At 37.5% G+C, this 21,633-nt stretch overlaps 1 protein-coding gene across 2 annotated transcripts; it reads right to left on the reverse strand.

Annotated features, from left to right (window-relative positions):
* Nucleotides 1-1,197: 1,197 nt before the first annotated feature.
* LOC113083927 (guanine nucleotide-binding protein G(q) subunit alpha-like) lies at nt 1,198-21,255 on the reverse strand. 2 transcript variants are annotated; one of them, XM_026254751.1, is made up of 8 exons: nt 20,813-21,255; nt 20,490-20,711; nt 19,514-19,698; nt 16,974-17,128; nt 4,394-4,522; nt 4,101-4,230; nt 3,624-3,777; nt 1,198-3,416 (listed from the first exon to the last, which is right to left on the reverse strand). In XM_026254751.1, exons 2-8 carry the CDS (start codon nt 20,623-20,625, stop codon nt 3,226-3,228), a joined length of 1,080 nt encoding a protein of 359 aa, XP_026110536.1. In that variant the 5' UTR covers nt 20,626-20,711; nt 20,813-21,255; the 3' UTR covers nt 1,198-3,225. The 2 variants fall into 2 exon arrangements, with proteins under 2 accessions (XP_026110536.1, XP_026110535.1); XM_026254750.1 differs by having other exon boundaries at nt 20,800-21,255.
* Nucleotides 21,256-21,633: the final 378 nt, after the last annotated feature.

The raw sequence follows: 21,633 nt of genomic DNA on the forward strand, positions 1-21,633 counted from the left end.
AACATTAACTAAGATTAATAAATGCTCTAGCATTGTTCATGCTTAGTTCATGTTAACTAAAGTAGTTAACTAATGAACCTTATTGTAAAGTGTTCCCGAAACTCCTTTTATCCACCATTTTGAGAATTTTTTACATATTTTTGTTATTCAATCATATTTGGAAAAAAAAAAAACATTAATGAAATGCACCAAAAATAATCTACTTGTAACTACAATGAATTTACAAATAAATATTAAACTTACAGATTAGCAGACCTAAAAGAGACATTAATTCACTAAAACAGGCTTAAAGACCTTTTGGTGTATGCCCCTTTATTTTGCTTCAGTGCAGGCTTGGAATGATGACAGAACTTGGGTGAACTATCCCTTTAAAAGCAATAACAGTAAAATGTAAATTTTGAAGGAAAAATAAAAGTGTGTTAAAAAAAGTTAAGTTTGTTAATATAGCAAAGGATTCCATGCTATGTCACACATGGAACATTCCTTACATTCCATCCCCCAAAATGAAATGATGAGGAACAAAACGTATGTGCATTTGATTATGTTTTCTGATAGGAACAAACTGGCTCATCTAGTATTTGATGCTATGAGTGACCTAATGACCTGTAAGGCAAAATACAATTTCATTGCTAGTAAGAGATAGCCGTTAAAGGGAAGGTCCTGCATTACAGGATAATTACACTGGTTTCTGGGTTTTAAAGCAGATGAACAAGAGAATAAAAAAATTAAGTCTGAACAAATTCTTCTGTGGCATCTGACTGGACATTTAAGAGTGTGAGGTGTCTTGTGTCACAGCACACTTATTGCAACACTTTTAAGATGGAATGAGGAAGTATGAACAAAAACACACTATTAAACAGCATAAAAAACAGGAAGAAAAGAATAAATAAGATGATGCAGTACATCAGTAAGACACATCAGAGTGCTGATTCAGTAAATGCACAGTGAAACAGATGGGTTTTGATCCTGATAATGTTTTTAAATGTTTAGACACTTAAGTCACAACTTTATCTGAATGTCATCTCATTCGATAATAAGAAATACAAATAAAAATGGTGCTTAAGTTCTGCTCAGAACTAACTCCTAAGAACATCCATAAAATGCCTTTTCCCCCTAACAGTCTATCTACTATTTTATTGCTCTTTTCTGAAACATTATGCTTACAATGCTTAAATCTCTCTTAAAAACAAATGCCACTTGGTTTGATGTTGTTTATTGCAGTAACATCTATGCAATTGTAAATGTCCAACAGACGATTTGGCCACCCCCACCAGTAATTTGGTCCTTTACTCTTGGCTCAATACAAAACATTCATTTGTTTAACACGTATCTAGTCACATGACGCTCTTAACAAATCTGTAGTCTTTCAAAAAAACAACTGCAAATATTGACCAAAGCTTGATTACACCACACCAACCAAACTGTCAAGTCAGTACAACAGCAGTAAGAGCGTCACTGGCTCACTGAGAACATGTGTTGGGTAATTTATTACGGAACAATCTAAACGTGTGCAAGTTTAACAGAAAATCTCAGAATGGCCCATTACACAGGAATCGTCTCTTGGCTCATCGTTCAGGCTTGATGTTGTGGAACACTGATGATCTTAATGGATCAGGTCTTGAACAGCAGATGTACAATCATCTGTTCCAAGAACACAGTGAGAAGAAAATGACAAAGAACTGGTATGGTACAGAAATAAGTGATACTGGCAAGGGCAAGTTACTACCTGTGTTTTGATTATTAGATGGGCAGTGAATAATAGTCACATTAGAAGAACTTTTACATTATTAACAAATGTTAATGCAAACTAGTGGTTATCTATTCTTCACCATTGCATGTGTCTCGGAAATGAAGAAAGTCCCTTATCTACTAGGCTTGGTTGCACTTTATTTTACAGTACGTGTACCAACATGTACTTATAGTGTACTTACGATGTATTTATCCAAGAATGTTCTGGTAACACAAGCTAACTACATTGCGTAGGGTTAGGTTTAGGGGTAGGTTCAGGGTTAGTACCTAGTTATTACATAGTTATTGTAATTACTATAATAAGTACATAGTATGTACATGAGGAACAGGACTGTAAAATAAAGTGCTAGCCTAGGCTTGCTTTGATCCTTACCAGGTTACAACTTAGAAAGTACTTTTCATTGCTTTCTAATAACCTCACCACTACGGAATAATTCAAATTAAAATTCCGTCATTAATCACTTACCCCCACGTCATTCCAAGCCTGTAAAAGTTATTTTTTGTCTTCACATTTCGCAACACAACTTAAGATATTTTGGATGAAAACCAGGCGGCTTGTGAATGTCCCATAGACTGCCAAGTACAATACAGCAACGACAATATTTTTTGCACGCAAAGAAAACTAAAATTACGATTTTATTCCAAAATTTGTTTCCTCTGTGCCACTCCACATCAGCGTAGCACCATTTTTGAGAATTTAACTGAACGCAGACAGCACGCTCTTCTGTCAGCCGCACCACAAAGATTCAAATCAAAGCGTAAATACACGTAGAAAAATTCCTTGTGTCTACGCTGATGTGGAGTGAGTAAATTCATTATATTTGTTTTCTTCGCATTAAAAAAGTATTGTTATCGCTCCATAACATTATGGTTGAAACACTGATGGCAGATGGACTATTCTGACAATGCTTTTAATACTGTACTTTTGGACCTTGACAGTGTATTTTACTTGTCAATCTTTGGGACAGGCACAAACCTCCCGGTTTACATCAAAACTATAGACAAACAAAGCTTTTACGGGTTTGGAACGACATTGGGGTAACTGTGATTAATGACAAAATTTTCATTTTGTGGTGGAGTATCCCTTTAATATTTCCAATCTGGAGAAATCTACATAACATTTATAGAAAACAGCTCAATGTGTACAACTTGAAAACCAAACACAACCTGCTACAGAATAAACCTTAAAAAATACGTAATAAGGATTTATTCATTAAAATGGAATTATAACATTTAAGTTTAACCCTGTAAAGTAGCTCTGAGATGCAAATAAATAATGATGAAGCAGTGATCAGCTTACGTTACAGACAGAAATAACTTGTCTGTCCAATTTCATAGAGCAGAATCAGGGACAGCCGGCTGCTTAAACAGTTAAAGCAGTCTTTAATGGCTCAGAGCATTAAGGCAGTCTCTAGCTACAGACTGGTGAGTCCTTTAACCCAGCAAGACAATGACAAATCCATAAGCGGCTGCTGTTCAGACTAGATTGTATTCCTTCAGTGTAAGCTGCAAGATGGTGTCCTTGACAGCAGCGAATACAAATCGGATGTTTTCTGTGTCAGTGGCGCAGGTGAAATGAGAGTAAATGATTTTTTCGGAGTCTGGATTCAGGTCGAGAAACATCTTCAGGATGAATTCTCGTGCGGCTTGACTGTCTCTCTGGGGTCCTTAGAGAGAAAAATAGATAGATCTTGGTTAACTTGAAAATAACCTATAACCTGAAATATGAACAATAAAATAGCAATGCTTTAGCAGTGCAATGGAAAGCCCATCGATCCATCTAGCTAATAAACACATCATGATTGATCATCCTTTTAAAACCTCACAGTATAGATCTGGAAAAACTATAAAATCACAATAATTTTTAAACTTACCATCATATTCAGGAAAGTAATCTACAAGATGTGAAAACATGATTTTCTCTTCCAAAAGGTCTTTCTTGTTCAGGAAAAGAATAGCTGATGAATTCTGGAACCAGCTGTGTGATATTATCGTCCCAAACAATGCTTTGCTTTCCTCCATTCGATTCTGTGGGGGGAAAAAAAATAATAAATAAATAAAATAAAAATAATTTCTAAAGATTATACCACACAATTAAATGTTAGTCCCTAGAAATGTACACTATTAATAATAATTTTTTCATTGCTACAATCTTGATTGTAGGATTGTATAAAAAAAAAAAAATTAAACAAGTACCTCATAAAATACATTTTTTTTTTAAATGTAAAAATACAGTGAATTTGTCTGTGTTAAAAGGCTTAGGCATCAAGCCATCAGGCAAAGCAGCGTTTCTGCAAACATTTAATGTGGTTAGAAACAACTTTGGCTCCCTCTGCAGGTGCTTGATTTACCTCATTGTCAGCCTCAACGAGAACTTGGTCATATTCACTGAGTGCTACCAGGAACATGATGGAGGTCACGTTTTCAAAGCAGTGGATCCACTTCCGCCTTTCTGACCGCTGCCCCCCTACATCTACCACCCTGATGGAGAAGGAGAAGTCATGAGGTTGAGGAGTCAAACACTTACAGACTGGAAACATGATGGCATCTGTGCACTGGGCTGAACTGGATGAACTGAGCATTTTGTATCAATGCAGTACTAGAAGAACTAAAAGCATAACTGTGAGAGTTAGAGAAGATTTACCTGAATATGACACTCTGTAGGTCAAAGAGGTATTCAATGATCCCTGTAGTGGGCACTCTGACCCTGAGCACATCTTGCTGGGTCGGGACATAGGAAGGGTCGGCAATGCGATCCAGTGAATTTAGATAACTGTGGACAAACGGTGACATTTCACAGTTCTGAAGCATCTCTATGATTCGTTACTGCAATAACTGGGTGAAACCGGTCATGTCTGAGTAGCATTTTACATTAAAAAAATAAAATAAAAATTATAATTATATATATATATATATATATATATATATATATATATATATATATATATATATATATATATATATATATATATATATATAACAAATGTACTTCTGGATAAAGGAAGCATATTTTTGCAACATTTGGCTTTTTTTTCCATTGTGATAATATTTTCAAGCTAATGAAGCGTGCGCACACACACACACACACACACACACACACACACACAGTCTGGGTTGACTCCATATGGCCTAAATAAAATAATTTCTGCTGCTCAATAGTTCAACCTGCTTTTAAAAACTGAGCCATATTGGGTCGCACTGTCCGTACGGTATCTGTGACTGGATTAATGACCCAACCGAATGGCCAGGGGTGTGGAAATCAAACATTTTTTGTTACGTGTTTGAGCAAGAGACCGATTACTATGAGCCTACATGAGCAGCTGTGAAAGTAAACATTTGTCGTTTTGTGTCTCTTAATTTTAATAAAGTGATAAAGACTTGAGTAAAAGCCTGTTGTAATTTTTTAGCAATATATTAAAAAGATTTTTTACACTGACAGGTAACATTAAGGTCCACCGAAGTGCCTAGAAATGTGCAGCATTATTCTGTGTGTTATGTGCTGTGGCGGCCTAATTAGTTTCACAAATACATGCTGTTAAATAAAAAGATAACATGAAAATATGTATATAAAATACCAAAAACATTGTTATTGGTTACTATAGTTAAACCATGGTAAGAACAATATTTTGCTACACTAACCATAGTTTAACTATGGTATTTGTAGTAAAACTATAGGCTACAATTGGTAATAAAAAAATTTAAAAAAATAAAATAACATGGTTAGCCTAATATTACTATAGTATAGTAAAATGCAAATTTTCATAAGGGATTGTGTATTATGTACCAAATAATCAGTTTGTAATCAGACAGACAGCTCAAACAGACTGAAAAGCCTTCAGGTTAACAATTAATTGATCCGACTGCGCTCAATCGGAATAAAATTTTGATCGGATTAAAGGGGGTGGTTTATTCCTTTTCTAATATGATTGAGAGTGCATGTAAACACTAGATCAGTTTGAACCCGGAAACTGAAAGGACTGCGCATGTGCACAAAGACGAGTGGTTCTTCCTTTTTAATAAAGTATTGTAAAAATGCGTGTCCTATCATTATAATGCTCTCCTTTCACTCAGCAACTGTGAAGTGGAGCAGGACAACATCCCATCAGTCCTTGTTTTGGATTCTCATCCACAGGCAAACCACTTTGGGCCCAGGGAAGAGCATTTTTAACTGTGTGATAAAAATTAACAGCATGGCACAGCGGTTTATATGTATGTTTATAATTTATCCATAAATGGATAAATATCAATTCCGCTGGTAAAAGCAAAAAATAAAGTTTAGAAGAGTGGTTATTATGTACAACCAGTGAGAAACTCTATATTTATGCATTGTGCTTATGTCAAAACAAAATTATTCTGATTTGAAGCTTGACACATAAATGCGCACATCAACCCAATTGCTTTATCGTTCCTGTAAACCCTACATTCAGATTCATCAATCGGGAATTAATTCAGGATGATTGAACCAAATATCTTCCATGTAAAAATAGCCAGTTTCAGCCAATAGGGGAAGTGGATGCGCGAGGCTGTCATAGTGATGAGCTGTGTTTACTCCAGATGCTGATGAGCGGAGACTGAGGAAAGCCACTAAAATTGCTTGTCCTTTTTGTTTCTCCTGATAACTCAGGTTCCACACCACACATTTAGTTTATACTCCACGGCGATAAGTGAGCAGAGTGTGTGAGATTCTGAGGCAGCTGCAGGGATCCAGAGAGGTAAGGGAGACTGAGCTGAGAGAGAGTATTGCTATGTGTCAGAGAATCTGGTGTTGAGTCATGATGACCGACAAAAGGAAATAAAGAGTCAAGAAATGTCTTCGTACAATGACTGCTGGTGAACTGTTCCAGATTGCTGAAAGCATCATAACATCTGCAGCTATGGAGTTTTCCACCATATCCAAGGATGACGGACTTTAACTTCATCTCTTCTTTCATGCGCAGCAAAACATTAACAGATGTTATGCACAGTTACAGTTTTTAAAAGACAGTATTGATGAGATAATTTAAAAAATGATAAGTGATACGTCTATGTACGCTTTTATTGTGACTGATTTGTACATCGGAAACTCCTACGCCATAGCAAAATACAAGAACAATAAACAAGTCCACCCATGCACACACTTGCATCACCATTATCTATGAGTACCGATGGTGACACACGATTTTAGAATACGAGAAGCTACTTTCTGGTTATGAGGAATTAGGAAGGAAACTGTCTGAATAGGCAGAACTGTTGGCAGAACAGAAAAGTCATGTCTCACAGAGCAGGGAAGTACACCAAATACAAGACACTTACCTAGGGTGTACATGACAGATGTATCATGCTTACCATGCTGAGAATTTAAAGTACATGGGGGCCAAATTGGTGACAACACTTCTGAAATTGGATTCAATGGTTTGTGTAAACGGATCGATGATGGCCTAAAAGCAAATCACTCAGAGAGTGAGATCATTCAAGCTGTTCTGCACTTTGTCAAGCAAGAACAATTCAAAGATATGCTGATTAGCAAAGGTGATTTAATGGTGACTGAACTGGAAAAGTTTTCTACAGTCTCACGTGAGTGAAAGCAGCAGCAGCCAGCTTTTTCAGGAGCTGATGTGCACTAGATACCATGTGAACGAAACACCACAAAAGTTTCTGTATCGGGTCATAGGACTTAAACAAAAGGTAATTTTTGTATCAAAGCAGAGGCACAAGAATACGGAGTATGAGGCATATTAATGTTCAGAATATTTTCTTGCGCATAATTCATCAGGGTCTTCTGCCAAAATATAGTGACTTCTGAAGTGAATTAAACCTGCTTCTCTCCAATCACTTGGTTACTGATGAAGTTTGTTGAAACAGGTGACCAAGATCTCAAGCCATAAGAATGAACGTCAGCTCGGAATAGGTCAGAATACACCGCGGAGACAAAATCATGCTCAGTGCACAGCTTAACCTGGAGTCAGATGGAGATGAACAGAGCTCAAGACCTCTGAAGAAAAGCTAGATGAAAACCCTTAAAGAACTAAGTGCTCAAGTTGAAGCTCTGACAAATATTATAGATTCCTTGAAACAAACCAAGCAAACTGAACACATATGCTTGATCACACCGACATGTTTCAAACCCTTCCACCCATACAAGAGGAAGGCATGTTCCAAATGTGTAGAGCAGGGCAGCAGAGATGCAGTCACTGTTTAATTTGTGGAGAAGAGGGACATAGAGCTGTAGGATGCTGTAATAGGACCAAAAGCAAAAGAAAGGACTTACTAAACAATTGAAAGAGAGCAGCCAACAAGCAGGTGACACCATGATGAACAAAGTCAGTGGATAGCGGTGCCCAGTACATGAGTGTGAATGGTGCAGCTTGTCTTCACACACAACTAGAGATTTGAATTTAGGACAAAACTAACTTGCAGATTTAGTGGGAAGCAATTGTTTTTTGAAGTCTTACATAAATAGCTATTCTGTGACTGATCTTAATTGAAACAGGTGCTCAAGTCAGTATTCTCGACCAGTTGGAAGAAAACATACTTACCTCATCGATTTCGACTTCTGAACACGTTATAAGGAACTATGTGAACTTAATTGGCAACACCGATACTGATTTGGTGATTCAAGTTCTGTTTTTGGTGGATAGCATGGCCCTTGAACAACCTCTGCTTGGATTTAATGTGATTGAACAGTTGATTAGGGGACAGACAAGGATAAAAATAGTACCGTTTCCTATCATGACTTTTGCTTAGTGAGGCAATGGAAATAGATAATGACCAAGCAAGAGCAATTTAGAATTTTATACATACATATGTACTATGCAAGACTGTGACGATAGGACTCCAGGAAGTTCTTATTCCAGCAGGACAAGTGAAACAAGTTAAAAGTAAAGTACCAAAAGATTTTGACCTGTCAGATTGATTACTTTTGTTTGAATTCAATCAAGAGAACCCAAAATTGGATCAGCTTGATTTGGGTGATGGTCTGTTGGACGTCTGCAGGACAAAAAGGCAAATCATACAAGTTCCAGTAGAAAATTACACCAGAAATGGTATTACCTTGTCTCGACAACAGCACTTGGATGTATACAGCTGATCGTAATTTTTTTTTTTTTAAATAGCTTTTTCCCTCAGACTATAAGGCTAATGAACAGCCAGAACTATTACACCCTTCAGCATACTCCCACAACAAGGTATACTATACACTGCACTTTAACTCCAACAGTTCATTACTGGACTATACATACACACTGCATTTAATGCAATAATCTATCTGCTACCACTGGATACCATCCAATGCACATCCATGACATATTGCATATCCAGATCATGCAAAATCTGTTGCACCTTCACGTATTTTGTGTGTAAATACATCTACATAATGTAGAATTTTTACATACTGTGTATAATGTGTAGTGCTAACTGTAAGTATTAGTGTCTAACAGTATGCTGTTTGTACGGACTATATGTGTATATTGCACATTGTCTTCTGTTGAAGTCAAGAATTTCACTCATTAAGGCACATGAGCTGTGGTAATGTGACAATAAAAGTGATTTGATTTTTAATTGTTTTAAACTATTGGCTTTATTTTGCATCAAACAAGACAATTTTAAGCAAATGGTGTATAATTTGTATCTAACTTAATTCTAATTCTATTTTTATACAATAAAAAAAAACACTTCAAATAAAAAGCCTTGTATGAACTGTAAAAAAAAAAAAAAAAAAAAAAAAAACCTATGCATTGTTTTCCATCAAAGCGTCAAAAACCGCCTAATCAGTTTGAACTTCACATTAAACTGCTTCTGTTTCACATAAATGCCGGCACAGATGTACAAACTCATCTAGTATCGTCCTTAACTCATGCATCTTCAGATGCGGAGCTGTGCGGAAAGTTGCAAAAAATACCGTACACACCACCACGTGAAATTAGTTCATGCGCAACTGTTATGATGTCATATTTGCAGTGCACCCAAGCGAACACGTAGAGTATAAATAAGCCTTAAGAAGGAAGTGAGATATTACAATTAGTTTCATGCAATTGAGTACAAATTGACCCAAAAGACACTGAAGCATTATGTAACTTAAAATCCAAGATATCTACCATTGTTTGGGGTGGTCCACAAGATTATAGGTTTTTCTAACATACTACTGTTCTTTTGTCCAGGAATTTCTCACATTGCAACCCATTTATGAGCTCTTAGAAGTGAAGAGGAGTACAACAGAAGCAGTCAAAGGAAGAAAAAGTAGAGGGAAAGGGAAGGATGCTCAGGCTACCTTCCCGGAATTAAGTAGAGTGGACTGATGAACACCAGAGAGTTTTGCACTAATCATCCCACCAGTTCTAGCATATCCTGATTTCGACTCACCTTTTATACTCCATAAAGATGCCTCAGAATAAGGGCTCAGATGGGTTCTCTATCAAAGGCAAGATGGCGAGTTATAGGGCTGCCCCCTAAAATTAACGATTACTCAACAAGAAGAGGCTTGTTTGACAAAAATGTTATTAGTCGCAGGAAAAAATAAAATAATTCCACAGGCCAAGTCACGCAGTTTGTGACGGACAGATCAGTAACGACTAGTCTATGTGGTAATACAGTACATGGGGCAGGACATCAAAATGCCTATCATCAACCTCAAATATGGCTTTCATCTCAAATATATAAGTATTGGCAACTTTACATGGCTGCGCAATAAATTGTTAACCTAGAGAAATGTGTGCTGTTTTATCTGTGCGGAGCGTGGAATCTAAACAGCAGCGCACACTGCAGATGGAGGTGCCGGTGCACTCACTTACTCTAAAATACTCCTAATTTTTGGTCATACAGATAAGAGTAAAACATATTTCAAATCTAAAAAAAAAACTGTTTATTTGTGTTTAACAACAAAACATTGCACTTTTGTAAAATAATGAATGCAAACAGGATGTGAACTTGAGCGCGAAACTCAGTGTATATTTGCCTTACAGATATGAAAACAAATCTATAGAGAGTGAAATGTCTACTTTTGAACCAATTCAAATGGAAAACAAATATTCTCATATTATGTATAGGCATAATCCATATGAAATATGCATACAGGCGCATGCCGTGCATCACTACTGTGGAGATAACAAGTCAGTGTCGCCGGCATCCTTCAACTCTTAAACCGAAAACAAAAAAGCACTAGTTTATCAATGTATTAGTAAAATGTTAATCCAGTCTCCTAACTGTTTTCCCTGACATATTCATAATCTTTACCAGTGTCAGGAAAAGTTACTTTTAAAAGAACTAAAGTAACCTCTTACTCTCGATTTTTCTCAACATGGGGACAGGAGAGCTTTCAAACAATACATGGGGGGGAAAAAAAAGTAACTCGAGTTACTTATTTGAAAAAGTAACAGATGCTCTCTTGTAAATTCAAAAATAATGCATTACTAAATACTTGAAAAAAGCAATCTGATTATGTAACTCGCGTTACCCCTAAAACTGATGATTACTACTGCTGGTGTGATGTGACAAGCTTTATGCATGTGCTTGAGCGTTTATTAGACTATAAAGGCAATTAAAGGCTTGGTATTATGATTTAAATGGTTCATTAATAAACGTGTGATTAGTCGATTAATGCTTAAATTGAATGACTACTAGCTGACTAGAACAATCTTTAGTTAGGTGCAGCCCTAGAAAATCATTATCGCATATGGGTCAAGGACGTTGACAGGTGGAGAATGAAATTACAGACTACATTCTGGAAAACTTGAGTTCCTTGCACTAAAAATGGGCTGTTTGCTGGAAGTTTAGACATTATCGGTTTTATGTGCCTCACTTCACAGTCTATACAGATAACAATCCTCTAACGTATATCATGAGCACAGTTAAACTCTACGCCGTGGGCTACAGATGGGTTGGAGAACTCTAAGATTTAATATCAAGTATTGACCTGGGAAGCTGAACATTGCAGTGACACTCTCCCCAGATTTCCACTAAATATGGAATGCACAGAAGAACTGTCCAGTGAAATAGTCAAGGCAAGTAGGGCCACTGAGCAACAAAATGTAGCCTGGCTTGCAGTTCTCAACCTGCCACAGAAAAAAATTAACCGAATATGTTTTCCATGCATTCCTGGAAGAGATAAATTCTGATGAATTGAGGAAAGCACAAAGAACCGATTTAGATATTCCAGAGATTATCAAACTGAAGGAATCTAATGCTGTCCTTATCAGTGATATGAGAAGAGGAGCCAGAGAAGCTGTCAAAAAGCTTATCCATGAATGGAGAAATCTGCACATGGAAGGAGGACTCCCGTTTTGGAAACCGAGTAAAGACGTCAATTCGTTCTGCCTAACCAATGTTAATAAACCGTTCTCAAGCAACTCCATGACAACATGGACAATGTTGGCATATAAAATGTTCTTAGCATTGCTAGAGACCGGTTCTATTGGCCATTCATGAAAAGAGACATGGAGACATGTGTTATATGTTCGTGTATCAAGCAGGAAAAGTCAACTGTACAAACAATAGCTCCAATGGGCAGCATAACCAGCAGTTCACCATCTGAGCTTGTATCTATTGATTGCTTGCACATGGAACACAGCAGAGAAGGGTATGGGTACATTCTTTTTACCGTAGATTTGCTCAATCCTATGATACCAAAAAAACATCAGGAAAGACAGCAGCTGAAACAATATTTAATGACTTTATTCCTCAATTTGGATTTCCAGCCAAATTGCAGTTTGACCATGGACGAGAATCTGAAAATGAACTCTTCAAGACTTAGCGTCAGCTTTCTGGAGTGAGCCATTCTAGAATTCTCCAGATCATCCACAGAGCAACACTGTCAAAAGGTTCAACAGAACATTACTACAGATGCTGAGAAACACTTAAAGAAAAGGGAAAAAGAAAGATGGAGGGAACACCTACCACAAAATGTTCACGCTTAAAATTGTGCGAGACAGGAAGCAACAATTTACTCACTCTTTTACTTGCTGTATGGGCGACATACATTTCTACTGATCGACAAACAGGATTGCTTCTGAAAACAGTAACAATTCCAGTGCATGTGGAAAAAAGTACAATGACCAGTGTTTAAGAGGAGCGATTCCTCCGCCTGGTGACCGTGTACTTGTGCAAAACATGGGAGAGAAGGAAAGCCCTAGGAAATTGAGGTCTTCCTGGTAAAAATGACAACCTATATCATAAAATAAAAAAATAAAAGGCAGTCCAGTGTACAGAGTGGTAGATGAAACAATCAAACGTTTTACATCTGACCCTTTTATATCAAGTGAATGACTTACCTGTTAAGGTACCTGAAATACCATGAGAAGTCAAAGAAGTTCGGCCATTTGTTTCTGTAATATATAGTAAACTTAATGATCACACTGCAAAGCTGCTTTCTATTAAACAAAGAATCATGGCGTATCAGATTTTGGGTGTGGTCTAATCTAATCTTAACTTCTAAAAACTTGGCTCATCTTATCCATTTCAAAGTCATCCATAGAGCTTACAAGAGGTTTAAATGAAACTGCAATCAACCTATTAACGGTCATATCTGTAACACAGAATCATCAGGTACTTTTCTCTACATGTTTTGGGAATGTCCAATTGTTGTCAACCTATGGACACGTGAATTCTGTTTTATCCTTTTTACTAGAACTTGATAACATGTCTAATCTATGCTTATGTCTTCTCGACTTTTCTAACTCCTGTATAAGTTCATTTAAGAAGAGTGATGTTTGCTGGTTTTACAGCTGCAAAGAAGATAATAATACAAAACTGGTTTACCCCTCACACGTGTGCAAAAACATTTCGGATTCAAAGCCTCCTTAAAGGGGGGGGGTGAAATGCTATTTCATGCATACTGAGTTTTTTACACTGTTAAAGAGTTGGATTCCCATGCTAAACATGGACAAAGTTTCAAAAATTAAGTTGTACGTTTGAAGGAGTATTTTTGTTCCCAAAATACTCCTTCCGGTTTGTCACAAGTTTCGGAAAGTTTTTTTCGAGTATGGCTCTGTGTGACGTTAGATGGAGTAGAATTTCCTTATATGGGTCCTGAGGGCACTTTTGCCGGAAGAGCGCGTGCTCCCGTATAGCGAGGCTGAGCAGCACAGACATTTCACTGATCAGAGCGAGAGCGTCGCGAAATGTCACAAAAGGAGTGTGTTTTTGGTTGCCAGGGCAAGACAACCCTGCAGAGATTACCAAAAAAAAAAACGCATTAAAGGACCAGTGGATGGAGTTTATTTTTACAGAGCATCAACGGAGTTGTGCAAGTGTTTTTGTTTGTTCCCTGCATTTCGAAGATGCTTGTTCACAAGGCCCAGTTTGACGACGGATTTGCGTATCATTTATTTCTTAAGGATGATGCAATCCCAAAGAAAAAGGGTCACGATCGTGTGTTGGAACCCCAGGCGGTGAGTAAAACTGCTTAAAATATCTCTGCCTCCTTGTTAGTGCGTCCCCTCCCATGCCAGAGACCCGGGTTCGAGCCCCGCTCGGAGCGAGTCGTTGCTGCTGCTGCTTTCGTTCAGTTTCAGCCTCTGGATCTGATTCTGGATCATAAATAAATGGCTGAATCTGGCTGTAAGCCATGGTTTGTTTTGGATGATGGGTTTTCCCTCACAATAATGTCACAGCTTCCACATGCTCTCAACGCAAAAGCCTATTCGCGCTCGTGATTCTTTAGCTCCGCCCATACGTCACCCCTCTAGGCGCTCGTGTTTTTCCGGGAAAAATCGGTACAGACTATCTTTCTCTTATGAATATAATAAAACTAAAGACTTTTTGGATTTATGAAGGATGCAGTACTACTCTATATGTACTCAAGATTAACAGGATATTGAGTGAAAACGAGCATTTCACCCCCCCTTTAAAATAGTGTCTTGTGAATATACAACAGGATGAACAAGGCTTAACCTAGTACAATCGATGCATAGCAATGTTTTTCTTAAATGTAAAATTTTTGGATTTTATAAAGGAATGATTGTGAATGATTGAAAGGTGTTTTTCTTTCAGATTGTAAAAATATGGATATGTCTGTTGCTCCCCCTACCGTTTTAGTTTTTTTTGAATGGATGTTGTTTTGTTGAATTAAAAACAATAAAACAGTTGATCACAAAAAAGAAAAGATAAAAAGCGTAAAGACACAGTGAAACAGATACAGACTGGGTATGAGTGTCAGATACAATACTGTATGACTCAGAACCTACCTGTGATACACCTACCTGTGATCTTCCATGTCGGTGATACTACAATCAACCTGTAAGAGAAAAAGACAGACAGAGATTCTGAGAGGACAACCTTAAATATCTTAATGAGGGTGAATTTACTTGTGATGGGCAAAAGGACATGGGCAGAAACACTGACAGAATCTACAAGTGACAGAAAACCAACACAAAGGCATACTTACGACATGTTAGGTCAGCCAACTACTCACTTATATCCAATGGTGAATAGTTTAGAGACTTGAAGACCCTATTGGGAATTATCTTGTCACCATAATACAACTTACCCTAATACGTCCAATTCATCCAATTCCCCTGTTGTCACCATGCCACCTACATTCACTTACTGGGCACTCCCTATGACTATTGGGTACTAAAAGAAGGAATGAAGGAGATATTATAGTAAAACATGCTGCTAGGAGTCATCTTTTCTTTGCTGGGGAGTGTGTGATAAACCCTGTTTTATAATGTTTTTTCTTTATTATTTATGATATTTTATGAAACAGAAAAAAAGGAAGTCAGTTTTGTACTCGGAGTCTTTGTTTATTCATCATTAATTGCGGAGTTTGAAACAAAGCAGTTTCAGCCAATAGGGGAAGTGGATGCGCAAGGTTGTTATAGTGATGCACTATGTTGACATTGGTGAGCTGCAAAACTCAGGTATGCGTTCACAAAAGTGAAGAAATAAGTATAAATCCATGTCAATACATGTACACTCACATTTCTTATGTGTTTGTGATAAAAGAAATCTTAAGTTAATCGAGATGAGTTTTTCGAGGGAGAGCAAAGGATTGTCTGTAATGATTTCGGACAACGATCTAAATGTAAATAGAAAAGTACCTTAGCATGTGATAATTTTCACAAGGAAGTTTATATTTAGGGAAATGTATGTGTTAACAGGAATATGATGATAATGTGTCACGCATGATGGTAACAATTTGAATGATACTATTGTAGCAGCTGTGTAATGATGATGAATGAGTGACAGATTCAAATGGTTATACAGAAAAAGAAAACAAAAGGGCAATCGATTTTAACCAAATATGTACACTATTAATTTTAAAAGAATAAAACAATTTAAAAAATATAGAAGTAACAAAACTCACAAACAAGCAGAAAAAGAAAATAAAGAATTCCAAAAAAGTGCAGCAGGCGTTGCGAAAGCTACACAGAAAATACCAGCAATTTTATGCGCCTATGAGACCCAGTGACGTCGAAAACGACCTCTTATGCTGCGTTCACACTAAACACGAATAGAGCGTCTGGCACGAATGATGTCAATGTTAAGTCAATGTAAAGACGCGTTTACGCACGTCTGGAGGTCTCGTGGCGCGAATGAGGCGTTTAGCGCGATAGATGCGAATTCGCTTCATTCACGCATCTAGTTACAAGAGATATGCTGAGTTATGAAAAGGAGCCACCATTGCCAGCTGACAGCGACCGGCTTTTGTGGTGGAAAATTGGTAGTAATACCCTCACCTTGCGCAGCTGGCAATGAAGTACCCGAGTGTCACTGGGACATCAACAGCTTGACATATAGTGAATAAAAAAACTTTCTCCTCTGGACCCCGAAAATTTTGATCGACTTGTTTTCCTGTCCAATAAATTTGTAAAGGCCCTAGCCTTTTTGCGAATTTCATTATGCCTGCCTAGTGTCTGTGACGTTCAATAAAAGAGACACATGGCCTGTTCTCAAGTCCATTTAAAGTTTCATTTTTTGAACAATTGTTTGAAATGGATTGATTCATTATTTAAAATAATCTTGGAGATTTCGGCCCCTCTGCATATATATTTTTTCGACAATGTTGCACTCCTGTTGCCGTTTGTTATTCTGCACGAAACTTCATGCCATTAAATAGGAAAAATTGCTGACTTGTGCGCTCTCTTTACGTTTTGTCCGTTATTTGGTGTTGAAAAAGGAAACTTCTTTATTTTTTTAGACCTGGAAAATCGATTTTACAATCGATTCAATGAACACTTATGTCTTAAAAATCGAAAATGATTTTTTCACAAAAGTGACAGCCCTAAAAGGTGACAGGTTTAAGATGCACTCACTATTTTGTAGAATCTGAGAGCTGGTATTCTCTTCTCCGGTCATAACACTCCTGAATTCCTGGATCATTCCATAAACTCCTGATTGCATCTAGATAGGGGTTGACGAGCGAGACGACCTTGTCTACGTCTACTTCTCTGACAATGTTTGCATTGCCCTGTTAGGGGAAAATTAGAGCATTTAAAACAGTATTAGAAAGCTGATGCTTCAGCCAATGCAGTGTTGCCAAGTCCATGAATTTGGTTACTTTTATAATGTTGAAGTGAAACCCCCAGCTCCTTGAAAAACTATTTTGACCAAGGTGGAACTGTCTTAAAGTAGATTTTGACCCCCTGGAATGCAAATTTTGTTCGATTTAGACTAGTATTTGGACTAGTTTTTTGCCATAATTGGGCTAGTTCTGATTACCAATTGGGATGTTTTTTTTTGTTTTTTTACTCAGACCTGGCAACCCTGAGCTAACGGGACACAACCAACAGCAGATGTCGTATCACACCCTAGCCCACTTATACTTCCCACCAGCGCCAGCGCTGCCTTTGCTGGTGATCAAGCACCGCCTTGGGCTGTGTGGTTTTATGGGTCAGCTGTGGCCTAATGGTTAGAGAGCTGGACTAGTTACCAGAAGGTTACCGGTTTGAGTCTCGGTGCTGGCAAGAGTTGTAGGTGGGAGGGAGTGAATGAACAGTGCTCTCTTCCACCCTCAATACCCTTGGCTAAAGTGCCCTTGAACAACAAGGCACTGACTCCACAGTTCCTCCCCGGGCGCTGCATATATATATCTGCCCACTGCTCCGGGTGTGTGTTCACTTCTCACTGCTGTGTGTGTGCACTTGGATGGGTTAAATGCAGAGTATGGGCTACCATACTTCGCAAATGTCAGAACTTTCCTTTTCACTTAACTTGGTAAAAATTGTATTGACCCATTTAAATTGAGACTCAAATTTGTCACTACACCTGAACAAATAAGACAGAACTTGACTGAGGCTAAGTTCTATAATATTTCAACTACACACAATGGAAAATAGGTTTGCCTGTAGGGGTGTCTGCAAATGGAAAAGAGATGGCACTAGATTTACATTTAATAATTTAGCAGAGACTTTTATCCAAAGTGACTTACAAATGAGAACAATAGAAGCAATCAGACCAACAAGATAGCACATTTCTGCAAGGCCATAAAATGGTATAATTGATTTCAAAGCTTGGAGGAGTAATTGTGTTAAGACTAGGCAACATGATTATCCAAAGTGATTATATTATGTGTTTAACCTACTTCATGGCAAAGTTATTTGAGTGTCAATTGCTGTGACACATCGAGCCATGGCTCTTATGCAGACAATGCAAGATGACTCGCAACATTGCCCTGACTTCACTACAATATACAATATATTTTCTCCTCTGAACTATCATAACTATAGAACAATTAAGAGTAGTCAACACAGTTACGTCACTTGCAGCTGTGCGCGCATAGTAGTTGCAGAAAAACATTGGGAACAAGTGTAAATGGGTAAAATCCATGGAATAAGAGAAAAATATGTATATTTTTGTCTTTTGATGTCAAGATCGGAATGCAAATAATTTTGCCATCAAAGATGCCATTTGAAGCTAAACGCTGATGTTTAAATGGACAAATTTTGGATGAAAACTGCTATGATTACTTTTGAAGCATACATTTGATTTAAACAAAAGGTCTACATAATATTCACATTTGCTGTTCAATTATGTATTGTATTAGCCTACAAACCTTACTATTAACATTTTTACATAACATTAATTTTATCTCACAATTCTGACTTTTTTCCCTTACAAATGCAAGTTTATATATACAAATTCACACTTTATAACGCGACTTAACTCAAAAATAGTTTGAGTTGAGTTTGTCAATTCTGAGAAAAAAACAACAACAACGAAGAGCTGAGGGGAAGAGAGAGAATGACGAGTTGTTTTTCCTTATTAGAATTGTGAGATATAATCTCGGAACTGCGAGAATAAAGTCAGAATCTTGAAATATAAAATCAATAAAAATTTTGCAACTTTTATTCCAGTTGAGACTGTTTTTTTCTGCCACTAGATAAGTCTCCGCACAAAAAAAAGTAATCCCTGTTCGGATCTTTAAGACTATCACACTATCTAACGTGGATTTCATTGAATGACAGTGCTTATCGCTGAGTGACAAGCTCTCTTAATATGTAGAGAACATTTTGAAAATGACATCTAAATCAATGTAATCAGCATTCTTTTTAAACCTAACAATTTTATACCGTATTCGTGTAATTCTCTGTCCGTAAAGGCTATTCGCCCTCGGGTTTTCTGCAACCATGATGCCCGCGCAAACCTAAAGTTTGTCTATAGAAGATGCAAAAAGATAACACTCTGTAACAATTTCGTAGCACCAATAACATCTAATTCTTCACCATGAAAGCTTCAGCTTGCATTTTAAAAGTTCAGAGAAGACATGTGACCATGTCAAGGTAAAGAATGCATAACAAAGCCATAGAAACAGATCAGTTTAGTAAGAGTGATTAGGTATGGCAAATTACTGTACCTTATTATGTTCATATTTGTAGTGGATGTGGAGAGTATCCATTGCCCGTACCATGGCCTGCAAAGATGTAAAGATGTTTTGGTAGACCAGCTTGGTAAAGCTTCTCCTGTCCTCTTCTGAGTATCCTGAGCCATGAATGATTCTCATCTGTTTAATAAAGGTGCTTTTCCCACTCTCTCCAGTTCCTGAAAGCGGAAACATGTGAAAAGTGAAGGGTTAGCAGCTGAAAATCTGATTAATTTGAAATAATTGGTTTGTTTGGAGGGTTCTCGAATGGCAACAATTTCACTGATATATTGGTCAGACTAGTTTTTAGTCACAGTCTTAACATAGTGCTATGTTTATGCTGCTGGCCCCAGCTTTGACCTGGTAATGGACAATTTAGACTAATAATAATAATAATAATAATAATAATAATAATAATAATGATAAAAATAAAAATAAACTGGCACGTTTCAACAGTTAAATTGAATTTTCCAGCAGAAATGTGACTCAAGAATCTCTCTCTTTAAATATATAAGCCAATCCTATTATATTCATACCTAATGAATCCTTAAGATAATTTTCTTGTATATTATAATACTATTTCTAATAGCGCATCAACACCAAGATAATAAATAATTCGACAGCCGATCTAATTGCTTCCTTATAAAAGAGTGAATCACAAATGTTTTGCGAATCGACTCGACTGAATAAACAGAACCAAATCAAATAAACAATTCGTTGGTGAATCATATAAATATATCACATTTGGTACAAAAGCACAGAAGTGTAAACAGGTTATCACAAACCATCGCACCTGCAACAGTTGTCCCACCTGTCGAGCTTATATGAATCTAAATAAAGAGGTCTGACCTTTTCAGTGCAGAAAAAGAGACACTGAATCAGTTACTATATGTAAAACAAACTATGTGCATTCGTTAGGCCTTGACACATGCACGAAAGTTTGGTAGAGTGCCACGAAAACAGCGCGTACCCAGCAGAAGCAGTTTGAGCTCGCGCCTAGCGTCCTTCTTGTCGCGGCGGAGCTGCCGCTCGATCTCACCGTGGATCCGACGCGCTTCTTTCGCCTCCTCGCTGAGGCAGCACGCGACGATCGGGTCCAGCGTCATGATTCTCCGCGACAATTTACAATTAGAAGTTTTTCAGCAATTCCATCGAATGCTGGCGTTCAGATAAAGCCAGAGAAAGCGTTTCCCTGCAGCGCGTTGAGGAAAGAACACAAACCATGAATCTTCATTTTATACACTAACGTAATATTTCTGCAGCGGTAGAATTTTTTTTACAGGTGAGCAAAACCGTATTCAACATGTAGCAGAGGGTGAAATCCTGCGGTTTGTCTCTGTTTCATATCTCCATATCGGTGTTTCTTGGATTTAATAACTCCATTGTAGACAGTTTTATATTTGGCGTTCAATATTGAAAGTCAGTACAACACCGTAGTTCCTCTTTGCACCGTATATGGCTCTGCACCGTACTAAAGTCCCCTGCCCATGAAGTAACAGTTAACTTAGTGGTTGTGGAATATTTGCATGAATGGTGTTGCCCCCGTGTTGAAGTCTCCACTCCACTCCGTGTTATCGCTGCATATGACCGAATTAATCCCTGGAAAACCGTTTCCCAACGAAGTGAACGCTACAGGAGTCCACGCGTCTGGTGCGATAATTTTGTAGGCTCTTATTGAGGTATTTCAATACTGTGATGCAATAGGGTTGTCCGATTCGCAAACGAATCGTTCTTATGACCCGGCTCTTTTTCACTGTTCGAACGAACCGATTTCAATCAGTAACGTTAGTATTTGAAAGGAAACTGTATGACGTGGACAGATTGTGGTTCCAAAATATGTACATTTTGAACATAAGAATATGTAAGCATATGTAATTACGCTTAATTTACCGGGACATTATTTTGCTACAGAAGTAACGGTTAAAATAAGCAGATCACCTTAATCTGGTGTGATTCAAATGAATCGATGTTTGAATTCGACTCAAAGCATCGTCTGAACCAAAGGACTAGATAAAACCGTTTAAAACATTTAAAAAATCTTCAGCCCTTTTCATGACCTAAATTAGATTTTTAGTTAAGATCATGAAGTATATTTTTCTTTGACTTCAAGAACA

The sequence above is a fragment of the Carassius auratus genome, chromosome 5, assembly GCF_003368295.1.
Source record: "Carassius auratus strain Wakin chromosome 5, ASM336829v1, whole genome shotgun sequence".
Classification (NCBI taxonomy): domain Eukaryota; kingdom Metazoa; phylum Chordata; class Actinopteri; order Cypriniformes; family Cyprinidae; genus Carassius; species Carassius auratus.

Bases quoted from the DNA above. Each gene is read 5' to 3' on its own strand.
- LOC113083927 (XM_026254751.1), bottom strand. From the start codon at position 20,625: ATGACGCTGGACCCGATCGTCGCGTGCTGCCTCAGCGAGGAGGCGAAA. The intron at 19,699-20,489 runs GTACGCGCTGTT...TTCCGCTTTCAG, and splicing joins GCTCAAACTGCTTCTGCTGG to GAACTGGAGAGAGTGGGAAA. The intron at 3,417-3,623 runs GTAAGTTTAAAA...TTTCTCTCTAAG, and splicing joins TTACTTTCCTGAATATGATG to GACCCCAGAGAGACAGTCAA.